The sequence below is a fragment of the Ceratotherium simum genome, chromosome 17 (assembly GCF_057802395.1).
Source record: "Ceratotherium simum simum isolate JZ-2026a chromosome 17, ASM5780239v1, whole genome shotgun sequence".
Classification (NCBI taxonomy): Eukaryota; Metazoa; Chordata; class Mammalia; order Perissodactyla; family Rhinocerotidae; genus Ceratotherium; species Ceratotherium simum.
In genome coordinates, this window is record NC_141916.1 from 30522141 (window position 1) to 30540324 (window position 18184).

At 39.1% G+C, this 18184-nt stretch overlaps 1 protein-coding gene across 8 annotated transcripts in view; it reads right to left on the reverse strand.

The window, feature by feature from the left end:
• Positions 1-18184, reverse strand: part of FGD4 (FYVE, RhoGEF and PH domain containing 4) — a 199599-nt gene that overhangs the window by 32363 nt on the left and 149052 nt on the right. For all 8 annotated transcript variants that reach the window (XR_015554970.1, XM_087442579.1, XM_087442580.1 and 5 more), the window contains 3 exons: positions 5620-5709; positions 3487-3632; positions 2881-3037 (listed from right to left, as the gene is read on the reverse strand). Coding sequence is in view for 7 of the 8 variants with exons in the window: in XM_087442579.1 (XP_087298705.1) it covers positions 2881-3037; positions 3487-3632; positions 5620-5709 (393 nt within the window). In the remaining variant the exon portion in view is untranslated. The remainder of the gene's footprint in view (positions 1-2880; positions 3038-3486; positions 3633-5619; positions 5710-18184) is intronic.

The following is an 18184-nucleotide window of genomic DNA, read 5'->3' on the forward strand; positions in this document are numbered from 1 at the left end:
AAAACTGAACTTTGGGTAAGAACAGCGAGAATCGGTTGTATTCTGGCCTGGGGTATACACCCTTTCCTCTCTCAGTTCAGTCAACGTGAAGGGTCTGCCAGAGTGGGGCAGGCTGTAAGGGCTGGCAGTTTCTCTGCTGAAGTTGAAGAGGGCTCATTCATTTGGAGTGCTGGGCAAAGCATGTGCCCAGCAACAGTGTGATTAGAAGTGAAGATCTCTGAGGTGGACAAATGAGGAGGACTAACGGCTCTACTAGCCTGAACTTGTGCTTATGGGTGAGATAATCATTTCCTTCGCTGAGGCTGTGTGAATGATCAGCAGAGACCAAAGAGGACCTAAGCCAGCACAGTCTCCTAGCTGCCCTGAGGCTGTGAACATGTAGACAGAAGATGTGAAAAGACCCAGTGGACTTGAAAATGGCTTGATTCTTAAGTATGCTCCCCTACCCATAGACAAGTCCATCAGCAGAGGATAGAAGCCTATTGGCTCTAGGTAGTTAAGCACCTCTGTTCAATAATTCTGTGACTCCTAACTTACCCTACACAGGGGCAATCCCTAGAGAGTCAGGATCACATACAAACAAGAATATTCAACAAAAAACTGAGTAGAGACATTAGCAACTGCACACCAGGGGAGAGAGATATCATAGATCAGTCTAAGCAAGTTACTAAACAAATAAAAAACAACAGCCACTTTCAGTGGGGAAAATCAGAATCCAGAGTTGCTACAGTAGGTTATCTAAAATGTCCAATATTCAGCAAAAAATTGAGACATTCCAAAAAATAGTGTATGTTATTTATACTGAAGAAAAAAAGGCAGTCAAAAGAAATTGTCTCTGAATGCAGATGTTGGATGTAGCAGACAAAGACTTCAACATAGTTATTATAAAAATGTTCAAAGAAATAAAGGAAACCCTGTTTGTAAAGCATGAAAAGTATAACAACAATGATGCATAAATAGCAATTTTCAAGAAGAAAACAGACGTTATAAAAGAGAACGGATGGAAATTCTGGAGTTGAAAAGTACAATAACTGAAATAAAAAATTCACTACAGGGATTCAACAGCAGACTCAAGATGGCAGAAGAAAGAATCAATGAGCTTGAAGAAACATTAATAGAAATTATACAATCTAAAGAACAGAAAGAAAAAAGATTGAAGAAAAATGAATAGCCTCAGAAACTTGTAGAATAACTTCAAGAATTCTGATGTATGTGTAATGGGAGTAAAATGTTGAAAGAAATATGGCTGAAAATGTCTTGAATTGATTAAAGCAAAATTAACCTACACATCCAAGAAGCTAAACCAACCCCAACAGGATAAATACAAAAGGGGTCACACCTAGACCTATATTCAAACTGTTGAAAGCCAAAAACATTGAAAGCAGCAAGAGAAAAATGATTCATTATCTACAGGGGAATATCAATACAATTAATGGCTAACTTCTCATCTGAAACAATGGAGGAGAGAAAGCAGTGAAATGACATTTAATTGCTGAAAGAAAAAAAAATGTCAACCACAAATTCTGTATCCAGCAACACTATCACTCAATTCTGAAGAAAAAATAAAGACATTCCCAGATAAAGACCAAGAAAATTCATTGCTATCCAATATGCTTTACAAGAAACACTTATCACTTTCATATTGAAAGGAACTTACTCCAGAAATGGTAAATATATGGATTAATAAATATATTTATTGATACATTTTTTTCTATCTTCCCTTAACTTCTTTAAAAGACATAAAATTATATAAAACAGTAATTATATCACTGCATTATTGGATTTAAAACATATATAAAGGTAATATGTATGACACTAATACCATGGAGCATGGAGGAGGGAACAGAGCTAGAATGGAGCAAAATATCTGTATTTTATCAGAATTAAGGTTAGTATTAATCTGAAGTGGACTGTGATAAATTAAGATGCATATTGTAATCCTTTAAGCAACCAGTAGGAAAATAACTCGATATAGTTTTAAAATTAGAGGAATTAAAATGGCAAATAAAAAATTAAAAACACAAAAGGCAGCACAAGAATCCCCACCCCAAGAATCTTATGTGATCTAAAGAATTTCTTTTCGGGGGCCGGCTGGGTGGTGCAAGTGGTTAAGTGCACGCGCTCTGCTGTGGTGGCCTGGGTTTTGCTGGTTCGGATCCCAGACGTGCACCGACGCACTGCTTGGCAAGCCATGCTGTGGTGGCATCCCATATAAAGTGGAGGAAGATGGGCATGGATATTAGCCCAGGGCTAGTCTTCCTCAGCCAAAAAAAAAAGGAGGAGGATTGGCAGATGTTAGCTCAGGGCTGATCTTCCTCACAAAAAAAAAAAAAAAAAAAAAAAGGATTCCTTTTGAATATTTAAACTTTAGCAAAGAATAAGTTATTAACAATTTTGACTAGAGAATCAAATAGAAATTACTACTGTACTATTAAAATATATTACCCAGGTTTAGTGAAATTAAAAAAAAAATCAGGACACATATATAAAGCGACCAAAAAAACCAGAATAATAATGTTTCCAAAATGTCAGGGTTTATAACAATCATTCTCTATTTCATTTATATTCATTCTAACATCTCAACCTCTGAAAGAAAGCAAGAGAGGCATAGATCTGAACGGGAACTCACTTCGTAAATTTACATGGACCCTGATAAAGCTAGACTCTCCTGGTCTCAAAAGCAAATGAAGAATTTACTGCTCAGTACATGGCATGTGCTCAATAAATATTTTAACTTTGCAGAGATTATTTTTGCATAATTCAGAGTAGAATGGAATTTGGCTAGGTGTCTCAGACAGATTTCTCAATCTAAATTTTAGATCTACAAGATCTTATGATTGGTACAGAAAAAATTTATAGACTGAACCAGAGTCCTATTACCTGAATTTCTTCAACTACTGATTTGAATTGGGGAATACGCTCTGTCATGTTTTTAACCAATTCCATTGCGTTATCAAATCCCTTCACATATTCTCCATACATCTTAAGGAATGGCGCCAATTTCTGAAGGATGTCACCAATTCTAGGGGTAGTTTCCCTGTATAAAATATAGAAACAAATCATTAAGATTTCTTATAGAATGAGTGAATTAACAGCACTCCAAATGAGGTAATCATTTTCTACACACACTCTGTGCTTTGTCACATCCCCTCTGCTGTGACACTGGTAGAGAACGAAGCAGCACCTTTTTAAAGGGAGTTTAGGAATGACATAGTAAAGAGAGATGCTGTGGAATTCTTGAAGCTCCAGATTACCCCTAACATCTCGTCTCCACTACTCAAAACATAGTTTGGAGAGTAGAGATGAAATCCTTTTTAATTAAAGCCAAAAACATACCACAACTTCTATCCGTGGCCTTTAACGTAAAAATTTAGCACAAAGGTTTGGCTACAGATCTGTGTAGCATTACTATTTCAATTTAAAAGCTGAAAAACAGCATCTAACATGACTGCCTTAGATATAGCATTTGCTATCTACTCCTCTTACCATTCTTGCATTCGTTTCTCCAGCTCTGGCAATAGGAATTTACTATGGAAGGCATTTATTGATGAAATATTAGAAAAGATTTTATTCACCATCTCTGCTGGAAATGAGCCTCGATTTGCTTCTTCCAATAGTTTGCAATAAAATACCTGAACAAGAAAATAAAGCAAACATTACTTCAAATTTATTAGTTCATCACATAGCACTGTGCTAGGCACATAGTGGGCTCTTAGTAACTTTTGGTTGAATAAATGTAAAAGTTCATGGTTCAAGAAATCAGTCATTTTTTAAATGCAGGAGTGGGTATATGCTTTGATTGAGAAGAACCACGAATCAAAATTAGGAAACTTTGACTCCAACCAAGGCTATGCCTCTCTCTGTGGGATGTTAACCTTTTCTGTGCCAGAGAATTCCCAATTGAGGTTAACAGGATTTACGCTTCTTATCCACAGGTAGAGTTAAGAGATATGGAAAACTTTGTATACACACAATAATTGTGGTATTTTTCATTCCTCTTTATGTTTTGAATGACTTCTATGGCACTTATTACATATTGTCCTTTACTGTAATTTGTTGACATTCATCTCCTTTTCCCTATTTGTACACTCCTTGGGGAGGGAGGACATCAGGATTTAGTTCCCCCAGTAGAACAGGTGCTTAATAAGTATCTAGTCAATGGATGAACAGAAGTTCTCAGATGTTTTCTTGCTTTTTAGTAAATAACAACGCATGATAACTTAAAACACTGATATGAGGATAAAAAGATCTTCTCCTGTACATAACAACAGGTATCTTAAAGACAATTAAAAAAAACTGCAGTCTTAGCTGTACTCCACTAGGGCTACTATACCTCTTAATTGCCATTCTGTTAAATGTAGGCAGAAGGAGGTCTGTGCCTTCATAATGTCCAGATGGTTGTTAATTTTCTAAATTCACCTCCACTGCATTTTCTTGGGAGGCAAAAAGAACACAAAATTATGTCCTTAGAGACTCCAATAGATAGGATATTGTAGTAATTAAGACTCTCAAATTCTAATAAGTCAGCAACAGTAGCTGATAAGCTAATACAGTTGAAAAAAAAAGAAGAAGAAAAACACCTCTCTTCACCATAAGACTACCTAGAAGTTTCAGGTCTGTAACCCCGCTGGTGAGAAAAGTTGTTTCAAAGGCACAAACTCAACATGAATTGATTGACTTACGGGAAATGCTTTGGAAAGTGAGTATCATGAGTCACAATCTCATTATTTCAAAGAATACAACCCTTAATCCGGCTCCTTAAGGTTCATCTTAACAGGGACAGAGTTTACTCTAGGAACCAATGATAAGAAAGTGTGCCCAGGATGGCCTACTCCCATGAAGTTCCAGTTTTCCAATGGCAGAAGTGGGATAATTTTTCTTACCACTACCATTCAAACATGGCAACTTTCTCTTTTAATCAGAGGAGTCTTTTATTAGCAGACAATCTACCAATTATCTTGTCCTTTTATCACTGAAACAAGATTAAGAGGCCTTAGTTTTCTACAGTTAATTCTTATGAAGCATTTTAAAACTTTCTTTGCAAATATATATTTGAAGTGTTACTCAAGGCTCCACCATGATGAAAGTACAAAATGTGATAAAGTAGATGCAGATAGTCAACAAATACTGACTGTGCAACTTTACACCAGGCACTGTATTAAACATTTCATACGAGGCTGAATAAGTGAACTCTCAAAATCCCTTCTGGCCCCCTGACTGCAGCAATCCAGATCGCTCACAGAGGGCTGAACAGCGAGCGAACAGACAAACAGAATCAGTGATGCGTTCATGTCTGCATTAGAATCACCAAGCTCTCAGGTAGGTTATAATAGTAACATGCCCCCCAAGATCACAATAAATGGTCAGGAAACAGACTAGTGTTTAGGGTTAAAAGACACAAAGGCATTTTGTAACGTGTACAGAGAGTCCTTCCATCTGTTCTTTATGAATTACAAACCTTTACACCTAGTGAATTCACTGACCAAGCTGAAAATGTTAGAGAATTCCTTGAGGAAGTTCAGCTTCCACTGGCCAAAAATGGTGAAGCCCCTCTTGCGGTTTCTAAAACACTTTAATTACTAAGTTAAAATAAAATAGTTCGAAAAGGGAAAATATTACCTGATCTAAGAGGTCAAGTCGGTTGACGTAAGCTCTTTCTGTAAGCAAAAGTTCATTGGCTATTTTGTGAAGTTTTTGCTCATCAGTTTCCTAAAAATAGAATAGATATTCACATATTAGGAAATAAAGCTTGGACAACATTTCTCAAGTAATAAACACCTTATCAAATGGTTTGATCGAAACAGTTTTTTCAAGCTTCTTAGGTACGCGAGTCCTTTTAGCCATCAAGGAACATCCAACCAGAAATGAACAAAATCTGCTAGATTTAACCTATAATAACTTCTTTAAGTTATAACTTCTTCTTTGACCTCTGTAGCAGTTAACGCTATCGTCCATCTTTTCCCTGAAACACCTTTTATCTTTTTCAGTTCCCAGACATTATACTTTCCTCATTTTTTCCCTACCTCTCTCAGGCTACTCTTTGGACACGATTTCATCACTCTCTCAGGTATCTCGTCTAATTATTAGCTCTATGCACAGAACTTTTTACCTTTTCAAAAAACATTTTATTGTGGAAAATTTCAATCATATATAAAACTAAAGAAAATAGTAAAATGAACCCCCATATGTCCATCACTGAGATTCAACAACTATCAATTCATTGCTAATCTTGTTTCACCTCTGCCCCCACCCATCTCCCTCTACCCATATTATTTTTAATTAAATCCACATTTTATTATTTCCTCAGTATATATTTGCTTAACTCTTAAATATATGTGTATAACCTTGCTAGTTCCACAAGGATGGGAACATTTCTTTTTTTGTTTTTTTTTGTGAGGAAGATCAGTCCTGAGCTAACATCCATGCCAATCCTCCTCTTTTTGCTGAGGTAGACTGGCCCTGGGCTAACATCCGTGCCCATCTTCCTCTACTTTCTGTGGGACGCCGCCACAGCATGGCCTGACAAGGGGTGCATCAGTGCGCGGCCGGGATCCGAACCCGGGCCGTCAGCAGCGGAGAGCGTGCACTTAACCGCTATGCCACGGGGCCAGCCCCAGGACATTTCTTTTCCTTGTTAACTGCTCTATCTCCTGTGTCAACTACAATGCTTCAATGAAACACTGACACACAATAAAATATGGCTGACTGTATGAATGAGTAGCAGTCTCACATACCTATTGTTGGACATTTATCACCACTTTTTTTTTTTTTTTTTGGGGGAGGAAGACTAGCCCTGAGCTAACATCTGCCGCCAATCCTCCTCTTTTTGCTGAGGAAGATTGGCTGTGGGCTAACATCCATGCCCATCTTCCTCTACTTTATATGGGACTCCGCCACAGCATGGCTTGACAAGTGGTGCGCTGGTCTGCGCCTGGCCTCCGAACCTGCGAACCCCAGACCGCTGAAGCGGAGCACGCGCACTTAACCATTACCCCACCAGGCCGAACCCTTTATAACCACTTCATTACCACTAAGACCAAACTCATGTTTTCTGGAAAACCTCTATCCTACCACACCCTCAGCCCCCAAACTTTACCATCCTGGCAATGGTTCCATCCCTTTCCAGTTATCTACTTTGGTATCTTGAATTACTTTAAATTTAGTTCCCTACCACAAAATCCAGTCAGCTACCAACTCCTACTCATGATATTATGTCTTTAGCATTCATCCTTTAAGTTCTCATCCCTGCCAGCCACTCTGTTTTGATTATACCATATCTCAAGCCCAGGCCAATCATTAGTTGCCAAATGATCTGATTCTACTATTTTTTGCTCTAACCTACCTTGTATACCGCTGTATGAAGAATCTTTCTAAAACTCTGCTTTGCCCAGATAATCCTGTTTCCCACAGAAAGTAAAGCCTTCAATAGTCCTTTCACCAACAGGATAAAATCCAGACTCTGTATACCATTCAGGGTTGTTCAAACTTTGTCTCTATTCACTTCCTCAAACTTCTTTCTCATTGTGTCTTTACAGGCACCCTTCTCTCCAAACACAATGATCTATCCACTTTTATCCAAACACATCCCTGGCCATCTCCAAATCTTTTTTCTTTCCATCCTCTCTGCCTGGCATATGCTCTTGCTGTATCTCTCTAGGTGTTTAAGACTTACTTTCTTTTTGATGGGCTGCTGAATTTCCATCCCTTGCCACATGGAGCCTTCTTCAACTATCCAAAGCCCTTGGGGCTGGTCCTACTAAAATGCATTTTACACCTAAATATCTTTTTATTTAGAAATTTTCTACCTGGTTACTTTGCTGAAACACCCTTTTCATTCCAGGAAAGTATGCAGTACAATAAGCATTTAGTAAAAACTTGAGTACCAAAGTAGACCAGAGTAATTTTACACCAGTGTCTAATTTGTGTAAATGCTACATTTTAAACTGTTTATAAAATGCTATTAAGTGTATGAATACTTCACTGTGTTCAACATATATGAGATCTACTTTATGCTTTATACACAATATCTCTTCTAATGTGGAAAGTTATCATGTTGCTTCTTACAGCAGCATTGCAATGAGGTATTTTCATGTGAAGTCTTTAGGTAAAGTAACATAATACTGCTTAAATAATTTGTGGTCTCAGAAATACTGAAATAAGAACTATGCAGTCATCAAATTCCACAATTAGTGAAGGTTTTGGTTTAACAATAAATTCAGGGTAAAGTACTAGCATTGTTGCTTGCCTGCCTGGCATCCTTTCCCCCCAATTTCTTTCTTTTTGTGAGGAAGATCAGCCCTGAGCTAACATCCACGCCAATCCTCCCTTTTTTGCTGAGGAAGAATGGCCCTGGGCTAACATCTGTGCCCATCTTCCTCCACTTTATATGGGGCGCTGCCACAGCATGGCCTGACAAGCGGTGCATTGGTGCGCGCCCGGGATCCGAACCCGGGCCACCAGCAGCGGAGCGTGCGCAGTTAACGGCTACGCCACGGGGCCGCACCCCCCCCCCCAATTTCTTAATGGTATCCAGATTTCCTTGGTGTATCTACCCCACTACTATGGAGCCTTTCCTTTGGGGAAACTGACCTCATCCCCAGATCAAAAGGGGGGCCCTGAATGGTGTAATAATCAAGAGTACACATTAGTTCAGGAGCCAGTGAGACATGAGGGAGTATGTGCTGGGGGCTTTAGAAAAGGGCGTTTTCCTACTCTTAAGGAAGAACCATGGAAAAAGACATCTCTCTTGACTACTCCATGTACATGATGGTATGTGTAGGCTTGAGTGCTATGAGCGGCCATCCCCAAACTATAGAGATGAAGCCAATAAACTTCCTTATTGTTTAAGCCAGGTTGAGTATTACTGGTGTTATTTGTAGCTAGAAGCATCCTGATTAATACAGAAAACTTAAATACTATGAAACATATGCAGTATATTCTGTGAAACTGAAAAACTTCCAAGTAATTTTTAAATAATTACTACTTATAGAGGAGAAAGTAAAATACTTAATGAGCTAAAAATGTGACTTTCAAACTGTAATAAGTGAACACAAATATACAGTAAATACATAAATCAACATTTCAGAGGAAGATAAAGTACAGTAATATGCAATTCTACATACTCAAAGGAAATACTGACCTGCATCAACACTACAAGCCATTTGTGTGTGTTCTGGTTTTTTAAGCCGGATTAATTGAGATATAATTTACAAATAGCAAAATTCACTCTTCTGGTGTATAGTTGGAGGAGTTTTGACAAATGCTTACAATCATGTCACCACCACCACAATCAAGATACAGAACATTTCTATCCAAACTTTTCTTAGGTCCCTCTATAGTTCACTCCACTCCTCTCCTACAACCAGCTCCTGGTAACTGCTGATCCGTCCTGTTCCAGAATGTGTAAATGGAATCACAGTATGTGCCTTTTGAGTCTTGCTTCTTTCACTTATCAAAATGTATCTGAGATACATCCATGTTGTTATCAGTATTAGTAGTTTGTTCTTTTCAAGCCCTTAGTTTTACTCTAATATAATAGTGGTGATGTATCTTTTCTGACACACTCACACTCTTTTATATGTTCAGATTCTAGTTCTGACAAATATCTTAAAGAAAACAATCCAGCAGAATTTGTGCCATGATAAAATAATACATCTTTTATGAGTCAGAGAATTCATTAACCAACAAGTCATACTGTCTATTATTGCTATGCAATGAAGTCACCCCTGAGGTCTTCCACATCCTACGGGATCTTAAATAGGAAGCTTATAAGAAACAATCTTTTGCTGACTGCAAATCATACTTTAGCTGAATGTGGCAAATTGTGGGTATCCTGGTCATATTTTGCAAAATCCAGGGAATGCCAGCAGTTATTAGCAAAAGCTATGTTCCTTCCACACAGATGGTCATCTAACATGAGGTCTCTGACCTTGCCAAAGCCAACACAAAGAGAAGCAAAAGTAAGCTTGCTGACATACAGTTTAATCACTCACTCACACAGAGGTTTGTGAAAAGTTACTAGGGATTTTGTGGTGGAGATAAGGAAATCACGGACTCAGGGAGCCTTGCTTTAGGTTAATCACAACAATAGTAATCATGTCACCATAATAACAACAGCTAACACTTATTCACTGATTGCTTATGTGCCAGACACTGTTAATAAGTATTTTATATAAATTGACTAATCCTTACAACAACTCTATAAAATAGGTACTGTTATCATTCCTGTTTTACAGGCAGCACATACACACAACAAAACAAAATCTTGAGGCTCGAAGAGGTCACACAATTACAAGGTAACTGAATCAGATTCTAATCATATAGAAGAGTACATGATTTTAAGTAACTATTCAGTAAATAATTGGCTCTCTAACCCTTCTTTGCAACAAAAAACAAGACTGTAATAAGCGCCTGCAAGTGAACAGACTAACAAAATACCAATATCCACTTAAAAATGGAATGTGGTACCTACTATGCATTTTAATTTATACATTAATTATTTTTCCAAAGTAAATTCTATTTACAGCAGATTTTTCAGTATTTTAGAATAATTATCAGATATAAAAATTCAGTCATATTTGATATAATAATATGACGGCTTCCAACTTTTAAAAAAATTGTTTAGTTACTGAAACTTATTTATGAATACATTTAGGGAGAAATATATGATCTATCTGCATGCATGGGGCTCTATTACACTCTCAGACTTATGCTTAAATAAGACAAAATAGTTTGAAAATTGCTGGTACATTGAGGCTGTAGCGTGATATTTTAAATAGAAAGTTAAACAGGTAAAGTTATATAATACTGTTTCTTACTATTTGCCACTTCAGAACTATAAAACGTCTACTTTATGCTTAGCACTTTACTAAGAAGTCATTTATTCTTGTGATTCTTTGGAAAACAATAATGGTTACACAACACTGATTTAATAAATAATCCTATTTGCTTCTACTAAAACCTAATACACAGACTTGACTTTTTGAAATTACTATAAATATGCTATTAAAAAAAGCATCTTATTTTTGATATCCCTCTATAAAATAGAGTGGGTTTTTTTTTCACTTGCAAATATATGAAACTATACTCATATATTGAAAGCGGATTCCCAGAGTATTGCCTCAAACAAAATCTAGAGGATATTTAAACTTCCAGATTTGAAAAGTAAGACACACTCCTGTTACAATAATAGATGCTACAATTTGCTTTTCTCTTTCTGCTTGCTGCACTTCCCAGGCTATTACTGTGCACCTGCACAGAGCCGGGCCCCTTGAGTCGAGATCAGCTCCGTCCTCACTGGGGTTAGGCTCAGCCGGCACCCGCTGGCTCACGAAGGTGCTGCAGTGTCAGTTCTGCCTCCTCATCTGCAGACGCCACCAGCTCCTGCAGCTCTGTTCAGCCCTTCTGGCAGGCAGGAACCGGGACAAAGAGCCCCCACGGCAGCTCACAGAGTTCATTAACTGGATAGGCAGAAAATGCATGCCTGGAGCCAGTGATTCATTCTTCAACATCTTAGTGCCATACGCCCTGCCACAGGCCTCAAAACCACCAAGAAAGGGAGCAGACATTTTGGAAAGAATTTTGTAAATGCAAATGAACAGTTTCCTGAAAGATGCCTTAAGGGCAAAAGCTTCCATTATTTTAAAATGAATCTGGGGCCGGCCCCGTGGCTTAGCGGTTGAGTGCGTGCGCTCCGATGCTGGCGGCCCGGGTTCAGATCCTGGGCGCGCACCAACGCACTGCTTCTCCGGCCATGCTGAGGCCGCATCCCACATACAGCAACTAGAAGGATGTGCAGCTATGGCATACAACTATCTACTGGGGCTTTGGGGGAAAAATAAATAAATAAAAATTAAAAAAAAAAAAAGTTGTCTTTAAAAAAATAAAAAAAAATAAAATAAAATGAATCTGACATTGATATTGTACTTTATAACTCCTCAATTATCTTTTATAACTCTTCCATATATGTTCTTGTGATTTTATAAGAATTTTTTTTTTTTTTCTAAAACCATTGAATCTAAACTACTAAAAGGTTTTACAGGGGCCAGCCCGGTGGCGTAGCGCTTAAGTTTGCACACTCTGCTCTGGCAGCCCGGGGTTCGCAGGTTCGGATCCCGGGCACGCACGGATGCACTGCTTGTGAAGCCATGCTGTGGCGGCATCCCATATAGAGTAGAGGAAGATGGGCACGGATGTTAGCCCAGGGCCAATCTTCCTCAGCAAAAAGAGGAGGATTGGCCACGGATGTTAGCTCAGGCCTAGTCTTCCTCACACATACACACAAAAAGTTCTTACAGCCTTCTCTGTATATTTATTAGAGGTTATATTCAAAACAATATGATATAAATTATCATGTTTTTATAGGACTGGAATGAATGTTTCTTGGTTCTGGCAAATTTCTACCCAAATCTGCTGTCAGTTAATTATATTTTTCCACAGAGAAGGAAGATGTGGCTTTACATAGTTACACACGTCTCTGCGTTCCCTGAAGTCCATTCTCTCATAATAAGATGAGTCAGCTTAGAGAATAAACACTGGATTTTGTACCACAATTTATGAGATGCATCAATTTTGATATGTCATTTTGAATGTATTTCCAGACATCAAAGTCTTCAATGTGGCTCTAGGTCATAATTTAAAATTAGACCACAATGATATTTAAATGTCACATAATAGGCCTATCATCTCAAAAAGCATCTTAAAATCGCTAACTTGTGTTAGATATTTTCATTCCAGCATTCTTTCTCACTACACTAAGGAGCAGGAAAATCAAGGGAAGCTATCACAACAAAGACAGTGATAATCCTCACTATGGATCACTTACTGTGCTAGGCACTATCCTACGTGCTTCACATGAATTATCTAACGTAATCTTCCTAATACTCCTGTGAAGGAGGCAGCATTATTCCTTCATTTTATAGATGGGGAAGCTGTGTCTTAGTGAGGCTGGGAAATCTGCCCAAAGTCATACAGCATACAGTCCTACAGTCATAAGTGACTGAGGCAGGATTCAAATCCAAGTTTGTGAAAACAAAGTTCTTGCTCTGATACAGCCTTTATTTTTGGTCATGAAGAGCGGCCCTAAGCTAACATCTGTTGCCAATCTTCCTCTTTTTGCTTGAGGATGGCCCCTGAGCTAACATCCATGCCAGCCTTCCTCTATTTTGCATATGGGATGCTGCCACAGCATGGTTTGATGAGCGGTGCGGCGGTCTGCACCTGGGATCCAAACCCGCGAACCCTGGGCCGCCAAAGCTGAGTGCACGAACTTAACCACTACACCACCAGGCTGGTCCCTATTACAGCCTTTTAACTAAGAGAATTCCTCGGATTTGGGGAACGAGAAAATGAGAAGGTAAGGGAATAAAACACAGATTTTGTGTTCAATTAAGATCATGTAATAATGCCATTAGGAAGGTCACATAGTCTCAGGGAAGATTTGTAACCAGCAAGAAATTTATCACCAGGTTCACGTTACCAGAAAGAGAGAATGCTCACTATGACACACAGATGTTATTCCTTTCCCAGTGCTTCATAATACAGTGTCACAAGCACAGTCTGTCACTTTAGCATGATCCTTCAGGATCCTTCAGGAAGCTTTGGGAGCAAAGTCCAAGCCTACTTTCGACTCAGCACCAATATTTTTCCAATGTTATGTCCTCTACACTATTTATCCAATTCAAAAGAGGAGAACAGGCAAGTAAAGAGCTTTAATCTGAAGGTTTAAATTATATCCTTTCGAGACAGGGTGGGGAGAAGGGAGAAAGAGAGCTTCTTGCACTGAGAAGGACAATTTGGTTAGTTGCACAAGGTCAGACGGGAAATAAATGGTAGCAAAGAGAGAAGAACTTTGCTCTTCTTGTACCCAATTTAGTATGTATTAGGCTAAACTGTACTTTGGGTTTTGCAGAAATTAAAGATCCGGCACCAAGAAGAATTTAATAGATACTCATAATCAATAACAGAATTAACTGATCTCAAGTCTAGGCTGAGCATCAGAGTAATTAGGTCAGTTATAAATATTTCTGATGATGATTCCCTGAAGTTAAAACCTTGTACATATTCATGAGGGTGACTTACTTGGTAACAACCTACAGCCTTCAGGCAAGAGAAACAAAAAGAAATACAGGAAACCTAAGTTAAAAAGGAAAAGGCAGGCAAACTGATCTCTGTGCATCTTGCAAGGGAGCGTCTCAGTTTAAAATGGACTGACAGGTGCTGGGGTGTTGACCAGGCAAGATATGGTGAATCTGGGATCTATTAAGGGGCATCTCAGGTCATGAGTCTATTCATCTTGACTTACAAATGAGGAAACCAGATTTTATTTTATGTTTAATGAACAAACACAGCTCACATTATGTTTTAAGGCACTGTTCTAAGTTCTTTACAACTATTAAATGATCTATGCCTCGTAATAACGTCATTCGGTAGCATTATGAGGTACCTCCACCTTACAGATGAGGAAACCAAAATATAGAGAAGTTTAAGTGACCCGCTCAAGGTCACACAGCTGGTAAGTGGCTGAGCTGGGATTCAAACCTGGAGAGTCTAGCTCTTGAGCCTACCTTCCTGACCACCAGGTTACGGCGTGTTGCTCTCTTTTTGTTTGGTTTTTGGTTTTTTAAGCCACATACAACAACTGCTGTGTTTTCAAGATCTGACCTTTCCCTTTCTCACACCCATACTAAACTGGATCTATATGTGCATCTTGACCTCCAAGCATCTGACTTTCCACAAATCTCCTGGTTCACATCACTATTCTGTTAAACTCGTCATCCCTTGGTTCTCTTGGCACTGCTGACTTGCTGATTCTGGCTCACTCACACTCCAAGTTGGCTTTTCTCTTTCTTGAGTTCTAGGCCACTCGGCGATGCTGGACAGACTGCTGATTGGTCCCACTGTCTCTGACCTGGGTGCTCAAAATCTTGATCACAAGTTACCACAAGAGCTAACCTCCTCCACTGTCCTCAAGATCCAAGCCCCACCCCTGGAAGATATCCCACTGGCCTCTATGGGGCACTTCCCAAATCGACAGATCCAGCACCAAGCCTACAAGTCACCTCTACACTGTGCTCTCTCCGTATCTCACTCACTGAGTTCCAGACTCTCTGCCTGACTTCTCCATTTGTGCTAACAACAAGGAATTCACCCTCTCAACCACGCTTTGACCCTTGGCTTTATCTTTGAGTTCTCCTTTCCCCTTTACCTCATGATATCTTAAGTAATGGCCATTTATTTATCTTAATCCTCCTCAACTGTTAATTTCCTCTTTGTGGTCACTGCAGTGCCTTGCACACAGTATATGTGCAAAATAAATTCACTCAATTTCATTTGATTGCCCAGGTTCACTGAGCTAGTTAGCTATAATGACCCAGTAAAGGCCTCGGTCTCCAGGTTAACTCCTAGTTCCATATTCTACATGATGACTGTCCTCATAAGCTCACCAATACTTATGTGCCCCGCCCCCAAGCCCAGTGGTTCTCACAACACTGCTCTCTCTTCTTCTTTTTCCTCTCAGAAAATTCACTATGTTCCCCTTTTGACTATGTTTGTGCTCTCTAGGGCTCAGTCCTTGGCCGTCTTCCTCTTCCTACACATTCTATTTTGGCAATATTAATCACACCCTTATGTACATCCTCTTACGTTCTTATCCTCCTTCCTGAGCTCCAGATCCATATTTCCACTTGCTTAATTAATATCTCCAAATGGATGTCTTGCAGATGCCATAAACTCAGGAGTACAAAACTAACCTAATTAGCAACTCTACTCCCTCCCCTCATTCCAAACACAATTACTTTCCTTCCTGTCTGCCACCTCAATTATTTCATTAACATGTTAGGATACCGAGGTCTGGAGATTTATGTTAAAGTGCCATGTCCAAGCTGATAAGTATGGAGCTGGGATTTGAACTCACCTCTTTTAATTCTAAAGTCTTCACCCTTAACCAATAAACCATAAAGTCTCCAGAATATTCCATTTTGGTTTTAGGCATCTTCACCTGGATGATCCAGAAGTCACTCAAATTCAGTATGTCTAAACCCAATTAACTTTTCTGTCCCCCAAATATAGTGTTCTTTCTATTCTCTTATAGTTCAGTAAGTGGTGCACCATCTGCCACTTCATCCAAGCTAGGAGTTGAACATGATTCATTCTCTACATCTAGTCACGGAGAGATTTCTGACAGAAATCGCTCTTCCTCGTCCTAACCCTCTGCCACATCCGGGACCCCATCCTCTCACACCTGGACTTCTGCAGTTGCTTACTAACCGTGTACCCTGATCCATCTGTTTGTCCTTTGATCTGACTCATTTTTCTAAAACCCACAGATGTATAATCATGTCACTTCCATGCTTTAATTAAGTGCCTCTGAGACCAAGATAGTATTGGGCTTATGGAAAGTTTGAAATAACCTGGGAAATATCTATGTTTAATCCAACAAAACAGGATGCAGAATGACCATACATTATGCTATTGAATGTGTTTTTTAAAAAAATCAGCTCAGAAAAACAAGCTGGAATGGAATTACGGGTGTTTTTTGTATTCTCTATGCTTTGTTGCATTTTCTTGATTTTTCTACAAAGCATTATTAATTTTTATTCAGACTTTTAAAAATCTCTTTAAAAACTCTCCGTTGCTTTCAGGAGGAAAAAAAACACGACTTAGGCATACAAAGCCATTGCAATGTGTCCTTAGCTTACATTTTCTTTGTAAGCCTATCCTTCTGCTCCCATACTCATTTCTCTAACCCTACACCCAAATATGGCATCTTGCCTCTGCTCATTTCTCACCACACTTTCCCTCATTTCTCATTCTCCTCTCTACCTCACCCCCTTCCTGTCCATGGTGGACCACCCAGCAACCTCCTACTCTTTCTTCAAGCCCAATTCAACAGCTTTTCAGCAGTCCACCCCTCAACCAGCCCTCCTCCAGGCACAGGTCTTTCCTCTTCTGTGTTTCCAAAGTACTTATTGCACCATATTAGGGTGATTTATTTATGTCTCTTTCTCTGTGCCCTCAGAAGACTCAGAGTTTGTTGGCAGGGCTTGTCTTGTTCACTTCTGTTTCCAGCACCTAGAGAGTGAGCCTGGCACACTGAATTTGCAAACTGAACAATAGGTGGTTTTTTCAGGTACAGGCTCTCTGAAGTTCATTTTTTCTCATTTCTCTTTCTTATACCTTTCCAACATACTAAACAGCGTCGCCACCAAATAAGGAAGTTTCTGAGTTCACCATTCAGTCCTAAGTGAATAAAGAAAAGCTATCCTCAAGACTTTTATGAACTTATCCGCAAGTTAGGGGGGCAATTTTCCATTATCTGACACATTGTTTTAAAACTCCTACAACTTTAGTTGGAGCTTTCATTGTAATACTAGCAACAGCGAAAGACCGATTAGTGAAGCTGGATAATTTCTTTGCTTGTGCTGTCTTTCCCTTTCTTGGAATTACAGCTGATTTGGCAAGAGAAGAAATAGCTCAGGAGTCACTTACTATTTGTCTTCAAATCTAACAAGACCTCAACAGTTGTCCCCTTATTTGTTAAGAAGTGAGCTAAAGGAAATTTAAAGGTTTACCAAAAAAGAACTTGTAGCCCATCATAAGAAATGGATAACTGGGCCGGCCCGGTGGCGTAGCAGTTAAGTGCGCGCGCTCCACTACTGGCAGCCCGGGTTCGGATCCCGGGCGCACACTGACGCACCACTTGTCTGGCCGTGCTGAGGCCGCGTCCCACATACAGCAACTGGAAGGATGTGCAACTATGACATACAACTATCTACTGGGGCTTTGGGGACAAAACGGAGGAGGATTAGCAATAGATGTTAGCTCAGAGCCGGTCTTCCTCAGCAAAAAGAGGAGGATTAGCACAGATGTTAGCTCAGGGCTGATCTCCCTCACAAAAAATAAATAAATATTAAAAAAAAAAAGAAAGAAATGGATAACCAAGGTAGGCATTATGTTTTAACTCCAAGAAAACTTTGATACCTCACATTACACCCTGTAAAATTAATCAACAATTTTAAGAATTACAATTAAACTTAGTGAGAGGAAATTGAAGGAAAAAAAGGAAAAGTGAATTAACTTGAATTACAACACTGGTTTTCTGTTTGCAATTTACTTCTGAATGGGATTCTCTGTCATTCTTTTCCCTAGGAGTTAATTTCTTAATTTGCTAATATGTTCAAAAGTT